Source organism: Maylandia zebra, linkage group LG12 (assembly GCF_041146795.1).
Source record: "Maylandia zebra isolate NMK-2024a linkage group LG12, Mzebra_GT3a, whole genome shotgun sequence".
Taxonomy (NCBI): domain Eukaryota; kingdom Metazoa; phylum Chordata; class Actinopteri; order Cichliformes; family Cichlidae; genus Maylandia; species Maylandia zebra.
In genome coordinates, this window is record NC_135178.1 from 11,748,977 (window position 1) to 11,775,422 (window position 26,446).

Here is a 26,446-nt window from a genome sequence, read left to right on the forward strand (position 1 = left end):
ACTCTTATAAGCAGGGAGGCGCCCGCTCACTGGGCAGACATCGGCCAACATTTTCCTTGTTTACTGCCACTTGCCAATAAGGAAATGATATCCATTGATGTTAGTGGCCATTGAGAAAAACAAAACAAACAAAAAAGGGTATAGATATCAATTATTGGCCAAACTGTTATTTTCAACAAGAATGTGTCAGTAAGTCAATATTGGCTAAGCAGAGCAACACTGGCATACTATATGTTATCCACTATGCAACAAATATGAAAACAATGCAGAAAAGATGCTTAAGATAATTTAGAAGATAAAACAGCAGCTCTGATTCATGCTTCTATTCTCAAAACAGTTTAATGTAATTGCAGCAGAGTGCAAATCACAGCTGAGCAAACTGTGTGGAATAACAGAATATCTGTTTAGTCAGAACTAATTATTGACTACTGATAAAAATCACTATCAGCCACAAGTATCTGCTTTCAATTTCTGCCATAATGGCCATGGTTTCATAGTCTGGGAATGGGTAATGAACACACTTGTGTCTTTCAGCTGTTCAGACTTACAGTATCTTCATTCTAAGTTCTGTCTAAGTTAATATAAGGCCAGGATAACAGGTCCTCTTGATTGCTGACAAAACGTTGATAGTAGAGGTACAAAAAGTACAAAAATGCACTCAAAGACAGAAAGTAAAAAGTAGCAGTTTGAAGGACAATACCAGCTGTTCTTTTGCAAAGTTAACTTATACAGCATGATCAATCATGGAGACACAAACTTTTTTTGGCTTTGCCTCCACAACTAAACAGAAAAAAATAATACTATATTCAATGGTTAAAGGAGGTGGGGAACCCTAAGATCAGTCCATGAACACCACAGCCACTGGGCACCAGTCCATCCAAGTACTTTACTATAAATTCACCACAGCAGGGCAACCTAACCTGTTTACCTACACTAAACTGCGGGGGATTTTCATGCAACTTTTGAATGACAAAGTTAGTATACTAACTTTAATAGTGCGCATGCGCCAACCAGCGTGCAGCCTGTTACAGTCGATCCTGCTTTTCTCTTAGTTTAGCTCTTTTTTCTTACGTATTCTTTTTTTTTCTGACTTGTATTTTCATCCGTTTTCTATCTCTTACTCAATCATGTGGATTGAGAGAGTTTTTGTTCTTCTGGTGGCCGTGGAACTGTTACTTTTATCAAGGAACGGAACCGCGGCACATCTCCTACACTCACGGACTGTTTACTCCAGAGATCAGCTGATCGCCCTGATGCCGGCCGGCTCGCTGGCCAGGCCCGCAGAAGTACCAGCTGAAATTTGGAGGAAAACACATCGGGGATGCAGAGGTCAAGGACAGAAAAGAAGAAAAAAGGTGACGGTGAGACAGCGGAGGCTCGAAGCGAGGAGGAGGTATAAACCATGTCTGCCGTCTATCGTGATGGGAAATGTGCGATCGTTGGCAATTAAAATCGACGAGCTCTCAGCACTGGTACGGAGTCAGAGGGAATACCGAGAGTGTAGCCTGATGTGTTTCACCGAATCATGGCTGCACCAGGACATTCCCGACGAGAATGCTTCCGTGGAAGGCTTCCACACTGTTCGGGTGGACAGGGACAGCATCGCTAGCGGTAAGCGGAAAGGAGGTGGGCTTGCTGTTTTAGTTAACAACCGGTGGTGTAACCCTGCCAACATAACAATCAAGGAAAGGATTTGTTGCCCGGACACTGAACTGTGTGCTGTTGGACTCAGGCCGTATTATTTACCCAGGGAATTCTCTCACGTCATCTTGGTGGCTGTTTATGTTCCTCGCTCTGCTAACCCCACAGCTGCATGTGACACTATCCACTCTGCAATAGCTCGGTTACAGACTCAGCACCCGAATGCCTTTATTGTGATCTCGGGTGACTTCAACCATGTATCACTGGACAATACACTACCAACATTCAAACAATATGTGGACTGTCCCACCAGGGGAGAGAAAACTTTAGACTTACTGTATGCTAACGTCAAGGATGCATACAGCTCCTCCTCCCTCCCCCCACTTGGTAGGTCAGATCATAACCTGATTCACCTCACCCCCCGCTATGTGCCAATTGTGAGGAGGGAACCTGTGACCACCAGGACTGTTAGGAGGTGGTCAGAGGAGGCAATAGCGGAACTACAGGGCTGTTTCGAGGTGACCGACTGGGAAACACTCTGTGAGCCTCACGCCGAGGACATCAATGGGCTTACTTAGTGTATCACAGACTACATAACTTTCTGCACCGACTCCATTGTTCCAGCTCAGACTGTTCATTGTTACCCAAATAACAAGCCGTGGGTGACTAAGGACATCAAAGCCCTCCTCAACAACAAGAAGAGGGCTTTCAGAGGGGGCAACAAAGAGGAGGTGAGGAAGATCCAGGTGTTACTAAAGGACAAGATCAGAGAGGCTAAGGACAATTACAGGAGGAAGCTGGAGTGGAAACTCCAGCAGAACAGCATGAGAGAGGTGTGGAGGGGCATGAAGACCATCACTGGATTCAGGCCAACCAACAGCAGGGGAGCTGAGGGAGGTGAGAATAGAGCCAACGAGTTGAATCTGTTTTTCAATAGATTTGACACCACAGTGTCTGCTCCCACCCCCACAACCTCACCTGTAGTCAGCCTGGAATCCAGAGCCACACCACTGTGCCAGCCTCTCTCTTCACATGGCGCTGTTGCCTCCTGTGAGATTCCTGACACCCCTCCCCCACCCATCACCTTCACTCAATACCAGGTTGAGATGCAAATGAGGAGACTTCACTCAGGCAAGTCTGCTGGACCAAACGGAGTGAGTCCCCTTGTCCTCAAGACCTGTGCCCCTCAGCTGTGTGGAGTCTTTCATAAACTGTTTATGCTGAGTCTGAGTCTGCAGAGGGTCCCAGTGATGTGGAAGACATCATGCCTCGTCCCTGTTCCAAAGACGCCACGTCCCAGTGGCCCCCAGGATTACAGGCCCGTGGCACTGACCTCTCACATCATGAAGACCCTGGAAAGGCTCATCCTGGACCAGCTGCGACCCATAGTAAGACCACATCTGGATCCCCTTCAGTTTGCTTATCAGCCTCGTCTCGGAACTGAGGACGCCATCATCTACCTGCTCAATCGTGTCTACACCCATCTGGACCAGCCGGCGAGCACTGTGAGAGTCATGTTTTTTGACTTTTCCAGTGCTTTCAACACCATCAGGCCGACCCTCCTGGGTGATAAGTTAGCAGCAATGCAGGTGGATGCTTCTCTGGTGTCCTGGATTGTTGATTACCTGACAGGAAGACCACAATATGTACGTCTCCCACAGTGTGTGTCTGACAAGGTGATCAGCAACACAGGGGCACCACAGGGGACTGTCCTCTCCCCCTTCCTCTTCACCCTCTACACCACAGACTTCAGCCACTGCACAGAGACCTGCCATCTTCAGAAGTTTTCTGATGACTCTGCGGTGGTTGGATGCATCAGCAGGGATGATGAGACAGAGTACCGGGCTGTGGTCGACTCCTTTGTCACGTGGTGTGAGCAGAATCATCTGCAGCTCAACGTGGCAAAGACCAAGGAACTGATCGTGGACTTCAGGAAGACCAGGAAACACTTGACCTCTGTTTCAATCCAGGGGGTCAGTGTTGACATTGTGGAGGACTATAAATACCTTGGAGTACACATTGACAATAAACTGGACTGGGCTAAAAACACCACAGCACTTTACAGGAAGGGCCAGAGTCGTCTCTATTTTTTGAGGCGACTGAGGTCCTTCAACATATGCCGGAAAATGCTGAGGATTTTCTATGAGTCTGTTGTGGCCAGTGCGATCCTCTATGCTGTTGCATGCTGGGGGAGCAGGCTGAGGGTCGCAGATGCCAACAGACTCAATAAACTAATCCGTAAGGCCAGCAATGTTGTGGGGATGGAGCTGGACTCCCTCAAGGTGGTGTCGGAGAGGCGGATGCTGTCCAAGATAAAGACAATGTTGGATAACACCTCCTACCCACTCCATGACATGCTGGTCAGTCACAGGAGCACGTTCAGTGAGAGACTGAGATGACCGAAAAGCACCACTGAATGACACAGGAAATCTTTCCTGCCTGTGGCCATCTCCCTGTACAACGCATCCACTTAACACACTGTTTGCTGCTATAACTACACATGTTTCTTTTTCAGCTATTTATTTATGAGTGACTTATGTATGTATGTATGTATGTATGTATGTATATATATGTATATATTGTACTATTCTTAGTTAGTGTATTGTCTGTCTTGTCTTAATGTTGGTTTATAATGGAGCACTGTAACAAAAAATTATTTCCCCCAGGGATCAATAAAGTATTCTGATTCTGATTCTTAAGTTTGTTTTGCAGAACATTTCAATACGAAAAAATAAAAAAAGGTAACAACCTTCACATCATATATAGATCAAATATCTGATTTAACAAGTAAGGACATTACATGTGCTTTAAATTTCCACTTCACTGAATAGCACTGAGCAGTCCTTAATTTTAAATATGACCTACTGTCCTGACCTTCCTCTCCTGCCCTGTCGTTCTTACAACTTTCTCCATCTTTGAGTGGCAATATCTTGCACCCTCCCTGGGAAATACAGCAGCTGTATCTTCAGCAAGTATCTTCAAAATGTTTTAATTTAAATTACCCACCACCTAAAAATGTTATTCCCTTTGTACTCTCTACCTAAATGCCGAAGAAATGCAACCACAACTTATGAAGATCTGCATGAAAAACAGTTGAAAAGTGATTTTTTGTTGTTGTTGTTTTTATGTGTTTTTGTATGTCTAATATGTTTGCTTATATTGGTGAACGGGCTGTAGTCGACTGGATTTATGAAGGGGTTACATATAAAATAAAGAAACTATTTGCTTTGCAAGCATCATAATGACTCTGACTCATTGTGGATTATTGTGCCTGCATTAAAACCAATCCAATCCAGAAAACAAATGTGTGAAGCCTGTACTAACACTGCATTATTTTGGTCACTCTTCTCCTTTATCCACTATGATCAGTTTTGAATTTCTAATTTGCACTGCTCTTGGTAGAATGCTGGTCATTACTGAAATAAACTTGTTACAACTTTGTTTAAAAGTCTGAACTTTGCGTACCCATCATCAGTGTACCTGACATGGGCAACTTGCACATCTGTAGAGGTACTATTAATAACATATTCAGGTGCTGGAGTAACACAAGCAACCATCTATACTAGAGATGGCACGATACCACTTTTTTATGTCCGATACCGATACCGATATCATAAATTTGGATATCTGCCGATACCGATATGAATCCGATATAGTGTTTTTTAATCAACAAAACTGTTTTTTAAATATCTTGCTGCATTTTGTATAAGTTCATACTCAAGTTTAAAACAACAACTACACTAAAGCTATTCTGTTATACCTGTATGCAAAAAAAATAATTTCATAGTTCAGCAATACTGATCAATCTAATAAACTTAAACCTACACCATCCTCCCTATTCTGGTATTTTAAAGAGTAATTAGCATAAATATTAAGCAACCTAACTAATAGGGTTCCAACTCCCAGCAACAACAAAAATAAATAAATAAAAAATAGGGAACCACCCCTCACGCTCCACCTCATGATGCTTAATCGACGTAATCAACCTTAATTTGATGGAGTGTGAAAAAAAATGCACAGAAATCAATTCTTTTTCAAGAAATATTAAATAGATTCAACATCTTTCTTCAACAAAATTGCAGACTGCACAGATGGTACCTTCCCAAAGGAAAAAGTACTATAGCTTACTAGGGTATATATATTAGACTTAATAGTTACTATATGCAGTAATGGACTTCTATACATTTTACATCAGATTAAAACTTTGGGTGTAAGATTCAGATAAATATTAAATAATTAAAAGCGAGACATTTTAAATGAGAATAAGAAAGAAAAGTATGTCTTTGTGTCCCCTTTTCCCTGTTAATGCCCTATCGGCCCCCCTGGCTAAACTTTGCTAGATGCGCCCCTGCACAGTTACCAGCGTCAGCTACGTAGAAAAAGATCCTGGAGTAGAAAGTAATATTAAATACATTCTAACAACAGCTGATCAAGCTTAAACGTGCTGCTGTTGTTCAGCCACTGGTTTCCTCTTTCTGGTGCAAAGTGGGCCAAAAGCAAACAAGAGACACGGACTCGCGACAGAAAAGCCGATCAGCTGATCATTAAGCAGTTTCATGATTGAAGTAGCAGCCGGAGAGCGAGAGGCAGTCGCTCGTTAAGCTTAATGCAGGAATGCTTTACAAACATTCAGAGATGGACTTACACACTTGCTTTACTTCTCTCGGGGATAACTTTGTCGGCGATGAAATGCCGGGTTGCTAGCGAAGCTCCAAATGCTATCCAGACCACCGACAGGTCCCGCATGCCACAGCCGCTCTATCACGTGATGCATACTGCTCCGACGTGCTAACGTTCTGAGGTGAGTTACGGCGTGTTGCAAGTTTTGTGAGGTGCTTTCGTGATATTTAATGGATCGGATTACATTTTTTATTTTTCTCCGATATCCGATCCAGTAATTTAGGTCAGTATCGGACCGATACCGATACGTAATATCAGATCGGTCCATCTCTAATCTATACAATGTCTTTTTGTGAAGAACTCCCTTCATTTAGCAAGACAAAACACAAATAATTTTGTATTACAATAATTCAGGTGCTTAAATATCTCGACTGCAATCACCCACTTAAATCTTGCAGAATTATATTCATAACAAAAACAACAAAAAACCACTACATTATAATTTGATATTTTAAGTTGTGATTAAAAGCTATCATTGTTCATAAGTGTCAGTTATTATCTTTCTACTATTTAAATTCAATAACTAAATATCAGGTTTAAATTATTTCTAAACCACTGTACCTTTACATTTTACACTATGCCCCAACATACATTGAACAATAAAATAGCCAGCTTGGAAAATGAGTCAAACCTGCAGTTATACATCCACATACATGGTTTAAGCAGGAAATCTAAACTGTACAGAAGAGGTAGGGCAGACACTGAAAAGAAATCAGCAAAAGGTGATGATAATAAAGAGTTAAGAGCTGACAGTCACTCACGACACTTGTCGATTACAAGTAAAATCAGTAAAAAATACACACGTAATTTTACTGACACATACAACTCTGTCACAAGGTATGAGTGATAAGAGCCCCCATGTCATTTTAGGCACTGTGAAGTAGCATAACATAAGCAGCATGAAAGGTGATAGGAAGACAGCATCTGCAGACCGTTCAAGTTTCTTTTAAGTGTTCTTTATTTTCTGGCGTCGCCCTTCAACAATTATCTCACAAAACATAAGAAGCCCTGAGTCAAAATCTCACCTGCTTTATATAGAATTCCTACTCACACCTGGATCTCATTAACCTCTACATTGGGAAAACAGGGTAGACTAAATAACACGGTCTAGACAAAGAAACAGGAATAAAATCATTTTTCCACTTAACAAACTCATTCACCCAACTAAACAGTTTGAAAAGTCAATCTCTTCACCTAATCTGATTCATGAGGTTATTTTAAATGAAATAAACAATTTTACACAAAATAAACACCCCTTCATTTGGTTACACCCAATTGACATGATCAGTGACCTCATATCCTATAAAATCAGGAAGTACTGGGGCGGCTCTTCCCACATACCTGCTTTACACATAGGACCTGTCCTAAGGAACACACAATGGTAAGTATAACCAAACTACATAAACAAATGAAAGATTCAAATCAATTAATGATGAAGTGACATTTAGCTTTAAGTACATTTGCACTGATGACATAAATATAACCAATGCTACCACAAACAGACCCGGGATAGTATGTAGAGCTAAGGTTACATGTGCTGTGTTTACATTAAAGCATTATGATAGACTATGGGATAACATAACACAAAATAACAATATATGCAAGTGACAAATGGCAAATGAATTCTGTCCTAGCCACTTTGTCACATTCCCCCCCCCTTAAGTCCGTTACTCTTCATAGGAACGGGAAAGAAAGTCTGCCACAACATTCTTTTTCCCCGCTCTATACCGAATCTTAAAACAATATGGCTGCAGTGAAAGATACCACCTCGTGATTCTTGCGTTGGTGTCTCTCATTCTGCTCATCCACTGTAAAGCTCGATGATCGGTTTCCAGCACAAATTCACCTCCCAGTAGATAGTATCTCAGAGTGTCCAAAGCCCATTTTATTGCCAAAGCTTCTTTTTCAATTGTGGAATACTTCATTTCTCTGGGGAAGAGCTTACGGCTTATGTACTGCACAGGTCTTTGGTCCTCTCCATCACCTTGCAGCAACACAGCTCCCAGCCCAACTCCTGAAGCATCAGTCTGTACAATAAACGGGCACGTAAAGTCTGGACACTGCAACACAGGCTCATTACACAAACAGTTTTTCAAATCCATGAATGCAGCCTCACACTCTGGAGTCCATTTAATTTTGTTGGGGCATGATTTACGAGTTAAATCACTAAGAATAGCTGATCTGGTAGAGAAATTAGGGATGAAACGACGATACCAGCCAGCTAAACCCAGGAAGGATCTCAACTTTTTCTTTGTAGTCGGAGGAGGACAAGAGGCAAGGTTCTCGACCTTACTCACCTGAGGGCGGATGACCCCACCCCCAATGACGTATCCCAGGTACTCCACCTCGGTCTGTGCAATGTGGCATTTCCCAGGGTTGATGACTAGTCCAGCTGTTCTGATGCGTTGCAGGACATCAGCCAGATGTTTCACATGGTCCTCCCATGTCTCGCTGAACACCACAATGTCGTCAATATACGCTGCTGCATAGCCATCAGCTCCTTTCAGAACCAAGTCCACCAGCCTCTGGAACGTGGCTGGAGCTCCATGTAGTCCGAAAGGCATAGTTCTGAAACGATAAAGTCCGCTGGGAACCCTGAATGTAGTTAAATCCCTTGAGGACTCTGTTAGGGGGACTTGCCAATAACCTTTACAAAGGTCGAGTGTTGTGAGGTACTTGGCATTACCCAAGCGCTCAATCAATTCATCCACTCTTGGCATAGGATATGCATCAAAAGCAGAGACAGCATTAAGTTTTGAGAAGTCAACACAAAATCTCTGTCTTGCATCATTTTTCTTGGGGACGAGTACCACAGGGCTACACCACTCACCTCTAGATGGCTCTATAATCCCTGTTGCAAGCATTTCTTCCACCTCCTGTTTCAATGCTGGCATTAGCTTTGCTGGAACTCTGGAGGTGGTATCCCTGATGGGTGGTTGATTCGAACAACACAGGTGTATGTCATGCTGAATGAGATGGGTGTAGCCTGGCTTTGTGCTGAAAAGCTCCTGTGGCATTATGGCCGCGAGCTCCTCCTGCTGTTCTGGTGATAGATGGCTCAAATCCGGAAATAGCTTTTCTTCAGTACTGGTGGGAAAGAATTGCTCTTGAGGCTCTTCTTCCTGCAGTACAACACGAGCCCACAACTGAAGTGATTGCTCTGGCTTCTCAATCCACTCCCTCAACATGTTGACATGAAACACCTGTTGCTTTTTCCGACGATTCAGCATGTTGAGCTCATAAGTGACAGGACCTGCTTTCCTGTTTATCACAAATGGCCCCTGCCATTTGGCTAAGAGACTGCTTTCAGTGGTTGGCAAAAGGAGCAACACTTTTTGTCCTTCTTTAAAGGTCCTCCTGCGAGCTGTCTTATCATAGTTCTGTTTTTGACGTCGCTGGGCACTTACTAGGTGACAATGAGCCAGTTCCTGAAACTGTTCAAGCTTGTCCCTCATTTTCAACACATAAGAGAGGGAAGAGCACTGTTTTTCAGGGCTAGCTTCCTCCCAAGCTTCCCGAAGTACATCCAGTGGACCTCTGACATTATGGCCGTACAAGAGCTGAAACGGAGAAAATCCAGTTGATGCTTGTGGTACCTCTCTATAGGCGAAAAGCAAAAATGGAAGCCATTGGTCCCAGTCTTTTCCCGATTCTCTTACGAACCTCCTCAGCATTGATTTCAGGGTTTTATTAAACCTCTCAACAAGTCCATCAGTTTGTGGATGATAAGGGCTCGTTTTGATTCCGGTAATTCCCAGAAGTTTGTAGACTTCTTTCAACAGGTTGGAAGTGAAGTTTGAGCCTTGGTCTGTCAAGATTTCTTTGGGAATACCCACCCTTGAAAACATCTGTATCAGACAATTAGCTATTTGGCGGGCTTTGACCCTTCTCAATGGGAAAGCTTCAGGATACCTTGTTGCATAGTCACAAATCACTAGAATGTACCTATGCCCTGAACCACTTCTCTCCAATGGGCCGACAATATCCATGGCAACACGAGAAAAGGGGACGTCTATTACAGGCATAGGAATGAGTGGGGCTCTGTCTCCTTTCCTACTTGGGGCTGTCAACTGACACTGTGGACATGATTTGCAAAACTGGGCAGTGTCTGAAAATTGCTGTGGCCAAAAAAAACGAGTTACCATTCTGGAAAAGGTTTTAAGATGTCCTAAGTGGCCTGCCCAAGGAACTGAATGAGCCAACTGCAAGACTACAGGTCTTAAGCTTTTGGGAACAACCAACTGGTCACCAACTTTGCTACGACGATATAGTCGTTCATTCTTAACAATGAATACTTCCCGTACTCTGTCTGTAATCTGTGTTGATTCTTGGGTGCTCTTAGCAAACAGAGGTGCTAAAGAGGGGTCCTCCCTTTGGAGTTGGACAATATTGCTCGGGACAACCAGGAGCTCATCGATCTCTGGTTCAGGAAGTGACTCAGCAATTTCTGTCCCCCTCACTTTTTCCTGTCTTCTCTGCATTTTACTTTTCTTTATATGCGGCCTACTTGGTCTGTCAATATCTGGAATTTCACTGTCTGCATAGGGCAACTCACTCAAACCTGGCTCTGACTGAGAAGCTTTATTACCAGACCTAGTGACTACTAGCAGACCTTCACATGCAACATGCAGATTCTTCTCTTCTCTGTCCTTCTCTGTCTTTGCTAATAACTCCCCAAGAATTGGCATGTCCCAGCCCAACACAATCTGGTAGGGAAGTTTATCCATTACTCCAACTGTAAGTACGTACTCCTTTTCATTAACTTGAAGGCAAACATTGGCAATAGGATAATCAACATTATCACCATGAACACACCAGACTTTAACTTTACCACAAAATGTGGTGTCGCTAGGGAGGCAATCTTGCCTGACAAGTGTGCGGCTACTGCCTGAATCCAAGAGGGCAACACACGGTTTTCCCTCAATGAAAACACAGATGGTGTGCTCCTGATCACTGGAGGGTACTAGAGACTCTGTTTCTTCCTCTAGCAAGTCAAAACACTGTGGTGAAAGACACATGTAAGTCTTACTGACTTGCTGACCTGGGCAATCTGCCTTAAAGTGACCTGCTTGACCACAGGCATGACACACCAACGGGCCTCTCTGCTTTACTTCTCTAGCGCGGCTACTGCTAGTGATTGGGGAACTTTGTTTAGGGCTTTTAGCTTTGTACCCATTCCCACCCCCTGACCTACCCACAAAAACATTGGCTGAACTGGGTTTTCCTACCATGTACCCTTTTTGTGGGCGTCGGGCTGCAAGAAAAGCCTCTGCCATCTCTGCAGCTTCTTTTGAAGTGGTGGGGTTGCGCTCTTTCACCCAGGTCCTCAGCTCTGGGTTAAGAACTCTGAGAAACTGTTCCATCACTATGACATCTCCTATTTGGTCCTTTGTCTTCTCCTTTGGAAGCATCCACTTTTCATATAGGTCTTTAAGGCGGGTTCGCAGCTCTTTGGGTGTCTCATCGTCCTTCACCGTCATGTTGCGAAATCTGGTTCGGTAAGTCTCAGCACTTATTTCAAATTTTTCAAGAACGGCGGTTTTTACCTTATCATAGTCCATTGTTTCTTCAGTGTCCATAGCAACATATGCCGCACGTGCTTTACCACTAAGAAGTGGAGCCAGATGCAGTGCCCATTCTTCTTGTGGCCACTGACATCCTGTTGCAATCCTCTCAAAAGTGGTTAAATAATGTTCAATATCTTCATCCTCACCATAGGGCTGCATCTTCGGGCCTTTCCAACCGCTTACTCTGCCCAGATTGGATGAATGTGGTGCTGCGGAAGATTCAGGGGGGTTTCCTCGCTGTTGAACAGGTTGCTGCACCTTTTGCCGCACTGAGGAACTCAGAGGCACTCCGGAATCAGCTACTGCACCTTCCCACAGCATCTGATGCTCCCGGCGCTCCGACTGGACCTCCTGCTGCAGTTGGCTGAACTGGTGTTGCATTCTATGCCACCGTTCATCCTGGCGTTGTCTGTCCTGCTCCCATTTTGCCTCACGGTCAGCCTGCTGTTGCATCAGGCCTTTTAATAAAGTTGAGAGCTCTGAGAGACTTTGTGCTTCCGTGCTGTGCTCACCCGTAGCTTCTGGCAGGTTGCCATCATCTTGGGCCTCCTCTGGGGGAAAATCTGTTGGCCCTTGAGGTTTCCTTGACTTGGTTGATTTCTGCATTGTTATCACCTATTGGCCTGGAGCCACTGCTGCCACCATTTGTGAAGTAGCATAACATAAGCAGCATGAAAGGTGATAGGAAGACAGCATCTGCAGACCGTTCAAGTTTCTTTTAAGTGTTCTTTATTTTCTGGCGTTGCCCTTCAACAATTATCTCACAAAACATAAGAAGCCCTGAGTCAAAATCTCACCTGCTTTATATAGAATTCCTACTCACACCTGGATCTCATTAACCTCTACATTGGGAAAACAGGGTAGACTAAATAACACGGTCTAGACAAAGAAACAGGAATAAAATCATTTTTCCACTTAACAAACTCATTCACCCAACTAAACAGTTTGAAAAGTCAATCTCTTCACCTAATCTGATTCATGAGGTTATTTTAAATGAAATAAACAATTTTACACAAAATAAACACCCCTTCATTTGGTTACACCCAATTGACATGATCAGTGACCTCATATCCTATAAAATTAGGAAGTACTGGGGCGGCTCTTCCCACATACCTGCTTTACACATAGGACCTGTCCTAAGGAACACACAATGGTAAGTATAACCAAACTACATAAACAAATGAAAGATTCAAATCAATTAATGATGAAGTGACATTTAGCTTTAAGTACATTTGCACTGATGACATAAATATAACCAATGCTACCACAAACAGACCCGGGATAGTATGTAGAGCTAAGGTTACATGTGCTGTGTTTACATTAAAGCATTATGATAGACTATGGGATAACATAACACAAAATAACAATATATGCAAGTGACAAATGGCAAATGAATTCTGTCCTAGCCACTTTGTCACAGGCACAAAGGCAGAATGACAAAAAGGTTTACCTGATAAGAGTACAGTGTTTAACGTCAACAGGAGAGGGATGTGGGGACGTTAATGACAGAACTTCAAAGTTGTAAAAATAACTCACAGTGAGCTAATGCTGCAGATGGACGAGCTGCTAGAGTGCACGTTACTTCAACTGCATGTTAGAAAACTGCACATGCACAAAAAAAAAAAAGGGGAACGTGGGGAAAACATATAGCATGAAGTCAGAGAAACAGCCAGACAACATTCAATTATTATCTGTCTACTCTGTCTATTAGTATCCTATCAAATGAGAATGAAATGAGGACTGGGCTGGTTTCAGTCATTATGCAAATGTACTGTTTATAAGATTAGGGAAACCTGCAGTCAGCTGAGACTGAAGAAGTCACTTCGATGAGTGACGAAATGTTTCTCCCACTGAAAATGCTACGTCCACATGAACAGAATCAACTTTTGGAGACAACCTTGAGATTCAAATTCTCAAGCCAGAGGTCCACTGACACTAACAGAGTCTAACCCTTAGAGGAGGTTTGGCAAAATTATACTTTATTCAGATGGGTGGTTTTCTTGATCATCTTGACATTTCCTAACTACATATAGGATAATGTGCAAACAAGGGGAATCAATTAGGTTTTAATTAAGGTTCTACAATCCCTTATCCTGGTTGTTATTTACATGACAGTTTAAGAAACTGGTGCAATTGTTGGTTATTTAATATATGTTATGTTAATATATCTAATTAAAGAACATTCTGACTGTGACTGCCATGGTGCCTCCATCCTGCTTGGCTGTCTACTCCAGGTTTTGTTCTTTGTCTGTTTTTCTCTTAGTATTTAATGTTTCTCCTTCTTGTTTCTCTGTGCTTGTTTTTTATGTTTATATTTGTTGGCGAGATTCATCACATCTTGCTGAGGCTAAGGCTCTGTTTTTATTGGACCTGCCAATCATCTCTGACAGAACAATACAACCACAAAAATGGACTGAGCTGACTCTTGTGAGCTGTGCTTTCACTTCAAAGGAAGTGGACTGGCATGAGCAAATGCTCCGCCACATTATTGGCGAACCATGATCGCTGAAGAAATCGCAGAGGTAAAAGGTAGTAAAAAGGTATGGTTAATCCACCATTTTCAGCCTCTATCCCCTCACCTCCTCAGATCAGAGAACTGACTGTCTCTCCACTCCCGAGGTGTTCAAGGGTGAGTTTAGCAAATGTGCTGGATTTCTTACACATAGAGTTTGCTAGTATTCAAACAAAAAAGGGCATATGAGTCAGATTGTTCCAAGATTGCTTTTTTTGTGGAGATATTTTAAGACCAGGTGCTAAAATGGGCACAGGCTGTGCTAAAAGCAAGCCCCATTCTTTCTTTTGAAGATTTCATTCCTAAATTTCGGAATGTTTTTGAGTCTAACCCTGATGTTGGCTGCTCATCAAGTAAATTTGCAATGTGTAAAAATTGATGACCATGTCCGCAAACACAGGTGAAAATTTAACTTTCCCAGAATGCTCCTGGCTCTTATTCTCCCCCACACTAACAATGTCCCAATAATGTCCCTCTGTAAAGTATTTTAAGTCATGGCCCTGGATGGAAAAGGACCTCCCTGATATCACACAAGACTCAGACTGTCTCACTCACTCTCTCTGGCAACCACACTGAAGATGTGAGCTTCTATGTGTTTGAAGCCCTTCTTACTCCTCTGGTCCTTGGTCATCCCTGGTTACGTAATCATTATGATTACGTAACCAGGGATGACCAAAGATTCAAGGTTACTTTATTTATACCTGTAAGTAAATTTGCTTGGTGGAGTATGCCCATGATGTCATGACATGCCATAGAAGGTGAGCTTGTCGTATGGCATAATCTATGCAGTTGGCACTGCCACTGGAAGGCTACCTATGCTATCCTGCTAAGGACCATGGAGCAAAATAAACGTCTTACCAATCGCAATAGAATCCCAGTGCCGGTCTACTGTCCTGTACTACGTGGGACTGGAAGAAGGGCAACTTTCATATTCTACACAGTGAGTCTTCCTTGGCTTGCACATCAAGGTTTTGTTTTTTGTCTAGCTCTCCCTTGTGTTTCCCCTCTCTCCTCTTTTTACGGGTTCCCAACTCTGGCCAGGCACACCTGCTCTAATCACCCACATGTTTATCAAGAATCCACTACTTAAGGTAGTGGATGAGGATAACTCTTTGTTTGGTAATTGGGCTAATCGGTTAGCTGAAACCCTGGCTCCTGCTACTCTGTTTTTGCTCGGATTTTGACTGTCTGTTTCCTGTGCACAGGCCCCTGGATTTCCTTCCCTGGTGTGGTGCGCTTAATCCTCAGTTGAAAGGGAGTGTGAACTGTAAATTTTGGATGTGTTGATTCGCTTTGTTCCTGGACTATTTCCCTTTTCTTGTCTTACTGAACTGTGATCTCCCGAGCGCTGTGCTAAAGTCTACCATCCTATTAGCCTTGACAATGGTCAATCCACACTATCCATCCATCCATCCATTCGCTTCCGCTTATCCTTTTCAGGGTCGCGGGGGGCGCTGGAGCCTATCCCAGCTGTCATGGGGCGAAAGGCAGGGTACACCCTGGACAGGTCGCCAGTCTGTCGCAGGGCTAACACATAGGGACAGACAACCATTCGCACTCTCATTCACTCGCACATTCACACCTAGTGGCAATTTGGATTATCCAATTAACCTATCCCCACAAGCTGCATGTCTTTGGACAGTGGGAGGAAGCCGGAGTACCCGGAGAGAACCCACGCAAACACGGGGAGAACATGCAAACTCCACACAGAAAGACCCCGGCCTGATGGTGGAATTGAACTCAGGACCTTCTTGCTGTGCGGCAACAGTGCTAACCACCGTGCCACCGTGCTGCCCGTGCAATCCACACTAATACTTTCTAAAACGATGTCTCAAAGAAAAATATTTTCGGATTAAAAGTTTTAGATATAAAACATCCACGTACATATATTTCAGATGACCATTCCTCAAGTGGGTAAATCTCCACAAGATGTAAGCGCTAGCATAGATAACAAAGATATTGAGAAAGTCTCATTTGAATTAACAAACAGTAGTCAAGGATGTTTTGTGTTCCAGATAATGACCATGTAATGAACTGTTTACATATAAATATGAATAAACAATTAACACATTCTGAACCATATGCATGATTTGATTTGTTGGATCAAGCAAAGTTTAAAGTTTAAATTTTTCTGCCACACTGGATTTGACGTTTTTGTTTTGACAAACATTAACTTTTTTTAGTCACAAATGTATTTCCCAGTATTTATCAGTAGGCAGGGATGATTGTCTCATCAAGCCTCACAAAATGATGTTTTCTGAACATGTGTCACAGCCAATCAAAGTGATTTTGCAACAGCTGAACACTAGGGAATGCTAGTATCCAACCTGCACAGATCTAATAGCTTTGGAAATACTATTCTGATATTTGTTAAGATGGTGTTTGTTATATCACAGAAGAGTTGAGCATTGGCTTTGGTCTGCAATCTCAGAGAACCATTCTAGCTGAGTTGTTTTGTGCTAAGCTGTTACATATTTCTGCTTTTTTTCTATATTTGTAATGATATTTTGTGGACAAAGATTTAATATGAACATCAAAAATGCAAAAATGTATTCTGTGTGTTGAATATTGACACAGGATGGAAGGATTTAGACTGCATACTTGTAAAGTGGTCCTTAATGTAGCTAAAGGAAAACCACCCACAATTCTTGGGAGTCACTACGATGCAGTTTATCAAGTCAGGACAAACATTAAAGGAAGTAGACTTACGCTGTGATGGAAATGTTAGCAGCTGACATGGGGCTGACTTCCTTTACCTCCTTGGCCTTCTGGAGGGCAAGTTTCTTATTAATAGCCTCCTCTTGCTCCTCTTCATCCTATAGGTATAGAAAAAAACATACATGGACACATATTTTAACTTGTGTTTATTTCAGGACTATAATAAATATCAGAATCAGAAACTTTATTGTCATTGTCATGAGAACAACGAAATTAAGAATGGTCCCCGATCATTGCATCATCCCTAGCAATATCAAAATATAAATAAAACAATAAAATTCAATAAATAAAATAGATAGAATACTTAAAATACTAATAAGATATAACAGTAAAACATTCACATACATTCCCACACACATGCTTCAGACCGTGCATAGATTAACACAAGAGTGGCGTGATGGACATTTTTTTGTAGTATTCAGATGTGTTATTGCAGTTGGATAACAGCTGTGTTTGAGTCTATTAGTCCTTGCTCTGATTGCCCTGTACCGTCTGCCTGAGGGCAACAGTTCGAACAGGGAGTGGCCAGGATGTGAGGTGTCTTTTATGATGTTTTGGGCCTTTTTAAAACAGTGGGCGTTGTGTAGAACTTCCAGTGTGGGGAGAGGGCAGCCAGTGATCTTTTGGGCGGTGTTAATGATCCCTTGGAGTGCTTTCCTCTGAGCCCCTGTGCAGCTAGTGTACCAGATGCATATGCAGTAAGTTAGAACACTCTCAATGGTGGCTCTGTAGAAGGACACCAGCAGTCTCTGCGTGATGTTATTCCTCCTGAGAATTCTCAGGAAGTACAGTCTCTGTTGGGCCTTTTTCAGCAGCTCGGAGGTGTTGTCACTCAATACACTGAGAAGTCCTTTATAATATATTTATTTTACTGTGACCATTGTTGATAGAAGGTCCACTATTAAAGAACAAGGCAAATTTAAGTCTAGCAGGAGCATTCAGAATATGGATATATTATAAGGGTAAAATCACTGAAGATTACGAGGTTCTTTTTTCTTTTGCCAAAACCTGGGCTTGCCATCTTAGGGCATTTTGACATCAATAGCATCTTTAGTCTGTTCCAAATCACTTTTCCTCACCTTTTACATGTAATCTGGTTTTCTTTCACACAGACAAAAATCGAACACATGGCACAAAGAGATAAAAGGACAAGTTTGATCTAAACGGACTAAACACCAACAGTGTGAAAACACCCTTAATTAAACCTCTGAGGTCTAAGCCACCTATTGATGACACCAGCCTTCACCCTAATTCTAACTCTAACCCCCAACAATAAGAATATATCATTTTTTGTCATATTAAATAGTGAAGTTCTGGCAATCAGGGACAAATAGATAATTCAAACTGAAACCTTTCCCTTTTAATTATTAAAAAAATCTATCTTGCCTTTCTTCTAAATATAGCATAGGTTTAGACCTTAGTTAAAATCAGAATTGTGTTTGTTTGTTTGTTTTACATCAAAAGCTTTAGGAATGATGATAAAAACAGAATAATTTTATAATATAGAATAATAAAGAATTTTTTTTCATTTTTGTGACAAAAAAATTAATATTTCATAAAAAAAATCTTTATTTCATGAGCAAATATCACAAGCTATACCACAAAACAAAACTAAAAGTAAATATTGCAACCCAAATAGAACTAAATTCTAAATTTCTATTCAATTACTACTCAAGTTAGCTAAATATATGCATGTGTTTCATTTTCAAGACCTGCTTTAAATGGCTACCATTTTGACAAGCGCAGCCCCGGAAGATTCTGAAAACTCTGGTTAAAATTTAGAAGCAAGATATGCATATATTTAACAAAATTATTTTCTCAGTTATAACTAGAAAACTATAACATTAACTATTTCACATTATGTATGAAAAAATGAAAGTGGGTCAACCAACCTTTGTTTAAATACATATGTTGAAAAGTATTTGATATATGAAGCTAAGTTTTCAGAAGTATCATTAGTATATTATATATCTAACAGGATAACTTAGAATCATAACATTATAGTGAATATGGTTTAACAGAAAATGATAACTGTGAAGATTATCAAAAAATGATCATTTGAAATGAAAATAAAAAATATGCACATTAACTAAATTAATTAATTAGAGTACCATCCAGAAACGGCCAAATTTGGTTCTACTCTGATTACACTATCTAGCAATATTTCTTATTCTTTTGTTTTTGTGATACACTTTTCCTTCAGAAAAGGCTTGAAAATGCCTAGAACTTCATAAAAAATATTTTATGAACTATCCATCCATCCATCCATTTTCATCCGCTTTGTCCGGGGCCGGGTCGCGGGGGCAGCAGCCTAAGCAAAGAGGCCCAGACCTCCCTCTCCCCAGCCACCTCCTCCAGCTTATCCGGGGGAATACCAAGGCGTTCCCAGGCCAGCCGAGAGATATAATCTCTCCAGCGTGTCCTGGGTCTGCCCCGGGGCCTCCTCCCGGTGGGACATGCCTGGAACACCTCACCCAGGAGGCGCCCAGGGGGCATCCTTGTCAGATGCCCGAACCACCTCAGCTGGCTCCTTTCGATGTGGAGCAGCAGCTGCTCTACTCTGAGCCCCTCCCGGATGGCCGAACTTCTCACCCTATCTCTAAGGGAGAGGCCATCCACCGTTCGGAGGAAGCTCATTTCTGCCGCTTGTATCCGCGATCTCGTTCTTTCGGTCACTACCCACAGCTCGTGGCCATAGGTGAGGGTAGGGACGTAGATCGACCGGTAAATTGAGAGCTTCGCTTTTACACTCAGCTCCCTCTTCACCACGACGGACCAGTGCAGCGTCCGCATTACTGCAGCTGCAGCCCCAATCCGTCTGTCGATCTCCGGCTCCCTTCTCCCATCACTCGCGAACAAGACCCCGACATACTTGAACTCCTCCACTTGGGGCAGGAACTCATCCCCGACCCGGAGTGGGCACTCCACCCTTTTCCGGCTGAGAACCATGGCCTCAGATTTGGAGGTGCTGATCCTCATTCCCGCTGCTTCACACTCGGCTGCGAACCGCTCCAGTGCGAGCTGGAGGCCCTCACCCGATGAAGCCAACAGAACCACATCATCTGCAAAAATCAGAGATGAGATTCTGAGGCCACCAAAGCGAAAGCCCTCCGCCACTTGGCTGCGCCTAGAAATCCTGTCCATAAAAATTATGAACAGAACCGGAGACAAAGGGCAGCCCTGGCGGAGCCCATCACCCACCGGGAACGAGTCCGACTTATTGCCGGCAATGCGAACCAAGCTCTTGCAACGGTTGTATAGGGATCGAATGGCCCGTAGCAATGGGCCAGACACCCCATATTCCCGCAACACCCCCCACAGGACACCCCGAAGGACACGGTCGAATGCCTTCTCCAAGTCCACAAAACACATGTAGACTGGTTGGGCAAACTCCCATGCACCCTCAAGTATCCTGGAGAGGATAAAGAGCTGGTCCAGTGTTCCGCGACCAGGACGAAAACCGCATTGTTCCTCCTGTATCCGAGGTTCGACTAACGGACGAACTCTCCTTTCCAGCACCCTGGCATAGACTTTCCCAGGGAGGCTGAGGAGTGTGATCCCCCTGTAGTTGGAACACACCCTCCGGTCCCCCTTCTTAAAGCTGGGGACCACCACCCCGGTCTGCCAGTCCACAGGTACTGCCCCTGATCTCCACGCAACATTGCAGAGGCGTGTCAACCAGGACAGCCCTACAACGTCCAGAGCCTTCAGGAACTCGGGGCGGACCTCATCAACACCAGGGGCTCTGCCACCAAGGAGTTGTTTAACTGCCTCAGTGACCTCGCCCCCGGAAATTGGCGGGTCATTCCCCTCATCCCCAGACTCTGCTTCCTCCTCGGAAGACGTGTCAGTGGGATTAAGGAGGTCCTCGAAGTATTCCTTCCACCGCCTGACAATTTTCTCAGTCGACATCAGCAGCGCTCCGCCAGCACTATACAAAGTGCAGGTAGAGCACCGCTTTCCCCTCCTGAGACGTCTGACGGTTTGCCAGAATCTCTTCGAGGCAGCCCGAAAGTCTTTTTCCATGGCCTCTCCGAACTCCTCCCACACCCGAGTTTTTGCTTCAGCCACTGCCCGAGCCGCATTCCGCTTGGCCTGTCGATACCTGTCGGCTGCCTCCGGAGTCCCACAGGCTAACCAAGCCCGATAGGACTCCTTCTTCAGCCTGGTGGCTCCCTTCACCTCTGGTGTCCACCATTTGGTTCGGGGATTACCACCACGGCAGGCACCAACCACCTTGTGGCCGCAGCTCAATGCAGCAGCTTCGGCAATGGAGACGCTGAACATGGTCCATTCGGACTCAATGTCCCCAGTCTCCCTCGGAATGCTGTTGAAGCTCTGCCGGAGGTGTGCGTTGAAGATCTCGCGGACTGGGGCCTCTGCTAGACATTCCCAGCACACCCTCACTACGCGTTTAGGTGCACCAGGTCTGTCCAGCGTCTTCCCCCGCCACCTGATCCAACTCACCACCAGGTGGTGATCAGTTGACAGCTCAGCCCCTCTCTTTACCCGAGTGTCCAGAACATATGGTCGCAGGTCTGCTGATACGATTACAAAATCGATCATCGACCTACGGCCTAGAGCATCCTGGTGCCACGTGCACTTATGGACACTCTTATGTTCGAACAGGGTGTTCGTTATGGCCAAACTGTGATTAGCACAGAAGTCCAATAACAGAGCACCGCTCAGGTTCAGATCAGGGCGGCTGTTCCTCCCAATCACGCCCCACCAGGTCTCGCTGTCGTTACCCACGTGAGCATTGAAGTCTCCCAGCAGGACAACAGAGTCTCCAGGTGGAGCACCCTCCAGCACCCCCCCCCCCCCCCCCCCCCAGGGACTCTAAGAAGGCTGGGTACTCTGAACTGCCACTCGGTGCATAAGCGCAGATGACAGTCAGGACCCGTTCCCCGACCCTAAGGCGCAGGGAACAAACCCTCTCGTCCACCGGGAAAAACCCCAACGTACCGGCAGCAAGCCGAGGGGATATTAGGATACCCACCCCAGTCCGCCGCCTCTCACCAGGGGCAACTCCAGACTGAGACAGAGTCCAGCCCCTCTCCAGGAGACTGGTTCCAGAGCCCAAGCCATGCGTAGAGGTGAGCCCGACTATATCTAGCCGGTACCTCTCAACCTCACGCACTAACTCAGGCTCCTTCCCCACCAGAGGTGACATTCCATGTCCCAATTGCCAGTCTTGGCAGCCGGGGGTCAGTCCGCCAGGGCCTCCGCTCCTGACCGCCACCCGGCACACAATGCACCCGACCCCTATGGCGCCTCGTGCGGGTGGTGGGCCTGCGGGACGATGGGCCCATGTCTCCTCTTAGGGCTCTGGCCCGGCCACCAGACGCTCGCCCTCGGGCACCCTCCCCGGGCCTGGCTCCAGGGCGGGGCCCCGGTAACCCTATCCCGGGCAGGGTAAACTGTTACCTCGATGTCCTTTTCATAAGGGTCTTATGAATCGCTCTTTGTCTGGTCCCTCACCCAGGGCCAATTTGCCATGGGAGACCCTACCAGGGGGCAAAAGCCCCCAGACAACATAGCCCCTGTTATTATGTTTATAACTAATAATGGCATAACACAAAAATTGGCTTTTGTATTACACCAGGTGTTATAGCATTAGCAGGGGACTTTTTCTGAGAAATCCAAGATAGTCAGCGTTATAAGCATTTGGCCAGTTGACATGGAATGTCCCTGAGGGCTAAGTAAAGAAGATTGCAAGAGTTCTTCTACACCTTCCAGTTATCTAAAGAACTCGATCCTTAATCTAAGGATGTCCATCAACCTACTCATCCAAGATTATGACATCATAATGATTACATCATAATCTTGTCAGTGCTGTGTCTTAACCCTCTGTCATCACACCATGGCCCTTTATTTAGAGAAAACAGGCATAAAAATAGATCAAAAATCTGACTACCTTTAGTTAAAGTTAAGACTGAGGATGATTCAGAGGATTAAGAAAAAAATGAAGTAAAGGCCATGGAAGATTTTACTAAGGGTGAAAAATTAAATGAAATATATAACAATATATCGTACCTTAGTGAGCTCCTGGGCATTTGCAAGATTATCAACAGCAATGGCCAAGAACACATTGAGGAGGGTGTCTGGTTATTTATGTTCTCAGGAAAACACCAAAGGATTGATAAACACAGAATCAGTATTTACAGGTCCAGCTAATCTTCAAATCAATAATAAAAACTTTGGCAGGGCTATAAAGCTGCCTGGTGTCAACAAAGAGAATCTATCTTGATATATGAGGCAGGATACAATTTCCAAAGAGAGTAAGTACGATGAAATAAATGGAAGAGAACATTCCCCCATGCACACCCCCCTGGGATTCAATCCCATGGTACATGACTGCGTTCCAGTCCTCTCCAGTTAGGATCTGCAGGGGAGACAGAGACTGCTTTAGGGGTCCAGTTCAGTGGTAGTATGAAAAAATATAACATGACTTAATTGATCTTTACCTGGAAGACGGTGAGAATGGCTGCTGGGAATGTGTCAAAATTGGTTGTCGGTGTTTCGTCTTCAAAATTAAACCTGCAGGGAGATGAATAGTCTCTGACTGTGATTAGTCTACAAAGCCTCAGCACTATACCTCTCACTCATCCTCCACCTCCTGCTGTATTGAGCAACTTATTGTCCTCTCAATTACACTCCTGTAAATTATTCCAAATATATATGTTTATCATTAAATTTGAGTCATCTGAGGCTGTGGGACCTCGTGGTTGATCACTGACTATTTTTCCTTCTCAAATTTAAGAGGCTTGTAGTGGTGTCTGTCAACTGGGACTTAATTACTTCAAACCCAATGTAGGCAAAAGATAATCATGCAGGGTTCTTGGCTAGCATTGCGTTAGCATGCTGTTTGTTCAGAGGCTTGCAAAGAGCCAAAGTTCTGTTAGCAGTATAACGTGTTTTGTTTTTTTTAATTAATCATTGTTTCCACTTTGCTGTCAGTTATCCTTTTGTGCAACCAAAATATATGTAATATTCACATCTCCATTTCTCAATCCTTGTATCTCTATATTGCTTCACCATTGTCCTCCACCTGCACACCAACCTAAATCAGTTGATTGTAGTGGTAGCGGTATGAAAAGGGGGGTGGAACAAGACGCTTGGACACTGATAGCACGTCGCGCTCACAGAAACGCAAAGCAGGAGATGAAGCATAGCTGAATATGTTTCCAAACCAACTTCATTCTGAGCCAAAGACTAGAAAATATGCCTCTGCCTTTCTAATATTGATGGGTCGGTCGCGAACGAAATGGCTCTTAGAGCCGGATGTTTGAAGTGAACGATGTGAACCGGCTCCTTATTGGGAGCCGTGGATTTTTTTGTTTGCTTGTTTTTTTCTTTCTCCTGCCCTCTCTTTCACTTTTTTTTGCTTCACACTGCAAGTCACCCTTGTGTTTGCGCTGAGCAGAGACGGCAAACAGAGCCTTGCGTTTGCGCCCCTCCCCCCTCTGCACAGCACTGAGCTGAGGGGGCTGGGCGGTAGTTACACTCGCAACAGCAGTAGCACACAACAAGAGCAGGAGGGAGAGGGAAAGAAAGAGAGCCGGGAGCAACAAGAGACAACACCGTCACATTGGAAAAGTACAGTAAAGAAAATGAGTGACACAAAGAAAAGAAGCAAAGTCTGGAACCAGACGTCAATCTTATTGACAAAAAAAAGGCAGAGTGTCTACAAGAAAAGGATATCATATAGAGCCAGCTCCACAAACAACATGCACAGGCACCTAAGAACTGTCCACCCATCAGTGCAATGGGAAGATAAAACGCAGTCAGTTGAGTGTGATATTAATATTTCTAAATGCCAACCTTTCCCTTAATTAAAGATCTGGGCGTTCTTTTTTTCCCCATATTTTAATTTATATTTTATTGTTTTGTGGTTTGCAGTGTTTTGTGTTGTTTCACTTTGAATTTGTTTAAAAGGAAAAAGCTGAAAATTTAAGTAGTTAAAAGTTGAAATGTATGAAATGTAAATAGCTGGTTTCTGTATTTTATAATTTATTTATTACATTTTATGTGGCGTGAATAAATAAAAGTATATTTACAGAGACAAAACACGTACAAACTCCAAAACACAACGGAAATGCTCCAGGATGCTAGGGGCCGTGTTGAGATTTTGTTACCTAGTGGCTACACAAGCCAGGAAGTACCAACAATCGGATTGAGTGTGTGGTAGTAACAGGTAAATGAAGATTTTTTTAAATAATTTGAATATATATATATATATATATATATATATGAGTGTTTGTGTATTAATACAAAAACAATAGACGTATGAATTCGATTGTGTAATTTAAGTGATCTAGGTAGCTCTGTTTTGGAAGTTTAGTTAACGCTAGAAATGTGTTTTGGAGTTTGTACGTGCTTTGGAATTTCTAAGTGCTTTGAAGTTTGTACGTGTTTCGTCTCTAGGGACCCCCATAAATATTTATATATAAGCATACATAAAGAAAACCACGTTTTTTTACATTACTAATTCCTTTTGTGCATAATTTTATATTGTTGTTGATAATTAATTAATTAAAGCAACAAAACAACCTGAAGAGGCGGTTGGGAGCCAAAAGAGCTGGCTCTTTTTAGTGAGCCGAGCCGAAAGAGCCGGTTCTCTAAAAAGAGCTGGAAATCCCATCACTACTTTCTAAATGGAGGGACAGTAACTGCGTGTGTATATGTAAGCATGTAAAACCTGAAGACAGTAAGATTAACAGTAACAGTATTTTGTCTCTATCTCCCATTCTGCAATTCATCTCATGTAAACGTGGCGCACAGCGTGACGTGAAAAAAGGCACATACCTTTGACGTTGCGTGATGAACTCTGTATTCCTCACCCACACGTAAACGGAAAAAAATGAGTTTTAAAAAATCTCAGTTTTTGGTGATAGGAAACGCCGTTTACGTGTGGACGAAACAGCTGCGTTTTCAAAAATATCCGTGTTGGTGTGGAAGTAGCCTAAAAGAGTTAGTAGTTTATTTTATTACTACCTGTCATTTGTTGCAGATTACTTGTATTTGTTGAATTGTTTACTAAATGTTTGAGGTGTGAAAGAAACCGCAATGGAGCAAAATATGGGTGTGTGTGTGGTTGGAGGATGTGTTTGTGCATGTGTGCATGTACGTGCAACAAGGGGGGGGGGGGGGGGGGGGGTCGCGAACATTATTCTTGTAAAACAACCCCCTTTGTTTTACAGGAAAAATGTTCGCAAACTTTTTTTGCTAGGCCCCCCTGCCTAGCAAAAAAAGTTTGGGAACCACTGGTCCAATTACTGGATTTAGTACAGTAATGTGCTCCATCATTGCCTTACCGAAATGCTGC

General features: G+C 43.5%; 2 protein-coding genes across 2 annotated transcripts in view; one reads left to right on the forward strand and one right to left on the reverse strand.

Annotated features, from left to right (window-relative positions):
• The window catches only part of cacna1ba (calcium channel, voltage-dependent, N type, alpha 1B subunit, a), a 315,954-nt gene that overhangs the window by 167,891 nt on the left and 121,617 nt on the right, over positions 1-26,446 (reverse strand). Inside the window, exons 16-19 of the mRNA XM_076890695.1 lie at positions 23,586-23,658; positions 23,386-23,503; positions 23,155-23,222; positions 17,110-17,216 (exon numbers count right to left, since the gene is read on the reverse strand). Of these exons, the coding sequence (XP_076746810.1) occupies positions 17,110-17,216; positions 23,155-23,222; positions 23,386-23,503; positions 23,586-23,658 (366 nt within the window). The remainder of the gene's footprint in view (positions 1-17,109; positions 17,217-23,154; positions 23,223-23,385; positions 23,504-23,585; positions 23,659-26,446) is intronic.
• Positions 7,470-12,365, forward strand: LOC143421456 (uncharacterized). Its single transcript, XM_076890694.1, has 3 exons — positions 7,470-7,702; positions 11,730-11,819; positions 12,040-12,365. The coding sequence occupies exons 1-3, from the start codon at positions 7,602-7,604 to the stop codon at positions 12,254-12,256; spliced, it is 408 nt and encodes a 135-aa protein (XP_076746809.1). The 5' UTR covers positions 7,470-7,601; the 3' UTR covers positions 12,257-12,365.